The following is a 5,123-nucleotide window of genomic DNA, read 5'->3' as shown; positions in this document are numbered from 1 at the left end:
CAGCACTTTGGGAGGCCCAGGTAGGCAGATCACCTGAGGTTGGGAGTTCAAGATCAGCCTGACCAACATGGAGAAACCCCGTCTCTACTAAAAATACAAAATTAGCCAGGTGTGGTGGCACATGCCTATAATCCCAGGTACTCGCAAGGCTGAGGCAAGAGAATCGCTTGAATCCAGGAGGCGGAGGTTGCAGTGAGCCGAGATCATGCTATTGCACTCCAGCCTGGGCAACAAAAGCAAAACATCATCTCAAACAAACAAAAAAAACTGACCACTTTAAATGGGTAAATTGCATAGTATGTGAATTATATTTCAATAAAGGTGTTTAAATAAAAGGTTACTTCTGAAATGTGGCCAGTGGATCCAGCAATTAGGATGTAGCTGGTACTTCAGCAGAAGACAAGTGCAGGGTTGTGAGGCATAAACAGTAAGTGAAAAAGTGGAGAAGGGTATATGGAGCATGGTGGTTAAGAGTACAGGCTCTGGCATTAGATATAACTGGATTAACATCTCTACTCTGTCATTTTTATTTTGTTTTTTTGTTTTTTTTTTTGTTTTTGGAGACAGTCTTACTCTCTCACACAGGCTGGAGTGCCGTGGTGCGATCTTGGTTCACTGCAACCTCCACCTCCCAGATTCAAGTGATTCTCATGTCTAAGTCTAGTGGTGGCTCATGCCTGTAATCCCAGCACTTCGGAAGGCCAAGGTCAGTGAATCACTTGAGGACACGAGTTGAAGACCAGCCTGGTCAACATGGTGAAACCCTGTCTCTACTAAAAATACAAAAATTAGCCGGGCATGGTGGGGCACAGCTGTAGTTCCAGCTACTCAGGAGGCTGAGGCAGGAGAATCGCTTGAACCCCAGAGGGGGAGGAAGTTGCAATGAGCCAAGATCGTACCACCACACTCCTCCAGCCTGGGTGACAGAGACTGTATCAAAAGAGAAAATCAGATGGACGCGGTGGCTCACGCCTGTAATCCCAGTATTTTAGGAGGCCAAGGAGGGCAGATCACCTGAAGTCAGGAGTTCGAGACCAGCTTGGCCAACATGGCAAAACCTCATCTCTACTAAAAATAAAAAAATTAGCCCAGCATGGTGGCGCATGCCTGTAATCCCAGCTACTCAGGAGGCTGACGCAGGAGAATCACTTGAACACAGGAGGCAGAGATTGCAGTGAACCAAGATCGCATCACTGCACTCCAGCCTGGGCGACACAGCGAGACTCCATCTCCAAAAAAAGAAAATCACAAATGTAGGTTAGAAGCGCCCCTAAAGGTAAAGTAATCTTCCTCCGTTTTTTTTTTTTAAATACACGTGCAGGATGTGCAGATTTGTTACATAGGTAAACGTTTGCCATGGTGGTTTGCTGCACACATCAACCCATCACTTCATCATTAAAAAAACATTTTTTAAAGCTATTTAAACACTATAGGCCTGTATGTTCATCTAGAAAATGAGGGTTATAGCAGTAACCATTTTAAAGACTTCTTATGGTGAAATAAAGAAAATAATGGGCCGGGTACGGTGGTTCATGCCTGTAATCCTAGCACTTTGGGAGGCTGAGGTGGGCAGATCACAGGGTCAAGAGTTCAAGACCAGCCTGGCCAACATGGAGAAACCCCATCTCTACTAAAAATACAAAAATTAGCCAGGTGTGGTGGTGGGCACCTGTGATCCCACCCACTTGGGAGGCTGAGGCAGGAGAATCACTGGAACCCAGGAGGCAAAGGTTGCAGTGAGCCGAGATGGCGCCACTGCACTCCAACCTGGGCGACAGAGCAAGACTCCATCTCAAAAGAAATAAAATAAAAAGAGGTAATATAAGTTGGTCCAGAAATATAGGAAAGAAAGGCATCCCAGAAAGAGAGCAAAGACTGCAAAGTCATGAAGAAATGATAGGGGATATTTTGTGAAATATAATGCTGAGTGTGGCAGGGGTTGATAGTGGGTATGGGAGCCAGTCATTAGAGATGGAAAGTAGATAAATGGGTTGGGCCTGCTTCTGAAAGGTTTTAAAATTCACATAGTACTATCCCATGTTTACAAATTAGAAAACTGAGGAGGGTATGAGAAGTTAAATAACTTGTCTATGGTAACTCAACTAGTAAGTGCCAGAGCCATGATTTATACTCTATCTGTACTCTGAATCCCTACATTTATATATGTGAATCTGTGCTCAAGGATGCAAATGGAAACCAGAAAACCTTATCCTTCACATGCAGAAGCTATACTGTTTCCTCTTTTTAAGACACAGCAACAGGCCAGGTGCAGTGGCTCATGCCTGTAAACCCAGGACTTTGGGAGGCCGAGGTGGTCAGATCAGTTGAGCTCAAGAGTTTGAGAACCTGGGCAACATGGCGAAACGCCATCTCTACCAAAAAAATACAAAAATTAGCATGGCGTGGTGGCAACCACCTGTAGTCCCAGCTACTCAGGAGGCTACTGGGCAACAAGAGTGAAACCCTGTCTCATAAGGGGAAAAAAAAAGACAGATTTCTTCCCCTTTGTCTTCTCAGTTTTTGAGCAAAGTGAACATATAACGGTACCTCTAACAAATTTGTAGACCAAATAGAAGATTCAGACACAGCAAACATGGTCACAAGTGCATACCCTACACAGGTTCCATCCATACTGAATGTCCCTCTTTTCTACTAACCTAGGACCACCTCTTCCACTACTTTCCATGAAACTGTTTCATTGCAACGGATAGACTCCAAATTCTCCAGAGGATACAAGAATTAAACAGTGGGAATAAAAAGAAGTGACAGGCTGGGCGCAGTGGCTCATGCCTGTAATCCTGGGAGGCCAAGGTGGGTGGATCATGAAGTCAGGAGTTAGAGACAAGCCTAACCAACATGGTGAAACCCTGTCTCTACTAAAAATACAAAAATTAGCTGGGCATGGTGGCGCGTGCCTGTAATCCCAGCTACTCGGGAGGCTGAGGCAGGAGAATTGCTTGAACCGAGAGGCGGAGGTTGCAGTGAGCCAAGATTGCACCACTGCACTCCAGCCTGGGCAAGAGAGAGAGACTCCAACACCCACTCCCCACAAAAAAAGAAGTGATATTTATTAAATGATTGAAAATGTACATTACCTGATTTTCATACCCACAAATGAATGCACAAATACACTATTGTCCTCTCAGTCCAATCTAGTCTGAATTTAGGCCCAGCAAGGAATAAATAAAGATCTGAACAGTGAGTGACCTTTGCAATCATGGAACATTTGATTCTTACCATTGTAGGTTGCACTATTTTTCACAATTAGCTCCAGATGCTCTCTGAACTCTTCCCGAGATGGGTAGAGGCGTTTACGCACGTTTTCGCGGAGTGTTTGTAGGTCCATTGGCCGAGTGATGATTTTGTAGTAGTCCTTTACAACCTTTGCATTGACTGGAGTGTGGAAAGGGTATGTCTGCAAACAAGGGCCGGAACCATACATCAGCAAAGAACACGTGCCAGAGCCAATTCCTGAAGATTCTCACATCTTACCTATCTACCTGGCTATCAACTCTGAAAGGAATCTTTCTAGGTGGAGCAGGTCTGCTTCCTCTACTAAACTGCTTAAACAAACAAAAAAACTAACTAAATCCCCAAAAATTAGGCGTTCCAGTTACCTAAATCTATAGATTACTGCCCTCTATTGGAAATCACAGACAGAACAAAGGGCTTTGACATCCCTGCTATAGATATCCAACGCAATGAACTCACATTTGGAAGATCTCTCATGTCATTGATGATAGACTCCAAGATGGATGACAGCGTCACCATAGGATCTGTGCGGCGCCGGTGGATGGACTTATGAGGTCTCTAAGAAGAAACATAAAATCAGAATGCTTCCTCAGACCAAAAAAAATCCACATTCTGTCCAGGCACAGTAGCTCATGCCTGTAATCCCAGCACTTTGGGAGGCCGAGGTGGACGGACCACTTGAGGCCAGGAGTTCAACACCAGCCTGAGTAACATGGCAAAGCCCCGTTTCTACTAAAAATACAAAAATTAGCTGGGTGTGGTGGCACATGCCTGTAATCCAAACTGCTCAGGAGGCTGAGGTGGGAGAATCACTTGAACCTGGGAGGCGGAGGTTGCAGTGAGCCAATATCACACCATTGCACTCCAGCCTGGGTAACAGAGCGAGACTCTATCTCAAAAAAAAAAAAAGAAAAGAAAAAATCCGCCAAGCACGGTGGCTCACACCTGTAATCCCAGCACTTTGGGAAGCCAAGGCGAGTGGATTGTGTATCAGCTGGGCGTGGTAGCTCATGACTATAATCTCAGCACTTTGCGAGGTGGAGGCAGGCAGATCACCTCAGATTACCTGAGGTCAGGAGTTCAAGACCAGCCTGGTCAGTATGGCAAAACCCCATCTCTACTAAAAGTATGAAAATTAGGTGGTGTGTGCCTGTAATCCCAACTACTTGGGAGGCTGAGGCAGGAGAATTGCTTGAACCTGGGAGGTGGAGGTTCCAGTGAGCCAAGATCGTGCCACTGCACTCCAGCCTGGGCAACAGAATAAGATTCCGTTTCAAATAAAAAAAAAAGTCCACATTCTCTAACTAGACAAACATATTTTAGAAATCTTATAATGAACAGTACACATAATTCTCAGGGCAAGGCAAATGGAGAATCTAAGGCTGTCAGAGCCATGGCATATACGGTTAGGGGAATCAATGAGAACCCACCTAATCAGAAGGAAGCAATGCACATACTCACATTCAAGTAGTCACAATGAACAGTGGTTCCAACTCTCCGTTTCTTCTTTGGAGGAAGCTGCTGTTTAGGAAATTTGAGAACCAGAGATTTTCTGCGAACCTCATCCGCACTGTAATCAAAACACTTTAGTAAGATACAGCCCCTATTTCTAGTTCCCAGGGAAAAAAAACCAACTATAATAAAAAAAAGTCCAAGGTACCTAAGCATGAGCTTAGGGAGGAAAAAGGCAAACCAAAGGCCAGACATCCACCTTCAGATCAGGCAAGCCCGCATAGGCTCTCCAAGTTAATAAATAACTAGGCAAGTCACAACTTTACCTCAGTTTCCTATTGGGAAGATAAGGAAACCAGGCTAAAGAATTTTAAGAATCCTTCCAGTTCCAACATTCTATCTTTTTTTTTTTTTTTTTT

General features: G+C 44.6%; 1 protein-coding gene across 1 annotated transcript in view; it reads right to left on the bottom strand.

Annotated features, from left to right (window-relative positions):
* LOC108514656 (transcription initiation factor TFIID subunit 1-like) overlaps positions 1–5,123 on the bottom strand; it is a 73,814-nt gene that overhangs the window by 50,439 nt on the left and 18,252 nt on the right. The window contains exons 9-11 of the mRNA XM_017851055.1: positions 4,714–4,822; positions 3,712–3,810; positions 3,238–3,415 (exon numbers count right to left, since the gene is read on the bottom strand). Of these exons, the coding sequence (XP_017706544.1) occupies positions 3,238–3,415; positions 3,712–3,810; positions 4,714–4,822 (386 nt within the window). The remainder of the gene's footprint in view (positions 1–3,237; positions 3,416–3,711; positions 3,811–4,713; positions 4,823–5,123) is intronic.

Source organism: Rhinopithecus bieti, unplaced genomic scaffold (genome assembly GCF_001698545.2).
Source record: "Rhinopithecus bieti isolate Rb0 unplaced genomic scaffold, ASM169854v2 scaffold_34323, whole genome shotgun sequence".
Classification (NCBI taxonomy): Eukaryota; Metazoa; Chordata; class Mammalia; order Primates; family Cercopithecidae; genus Rhinopithecus; species Rhinopithecus bieti.
The sequence above is the reverse complement of the archived record's forward strand: the minus strand, read 5'-3'. Positions and strand labels throughout refer to the sequence as shown.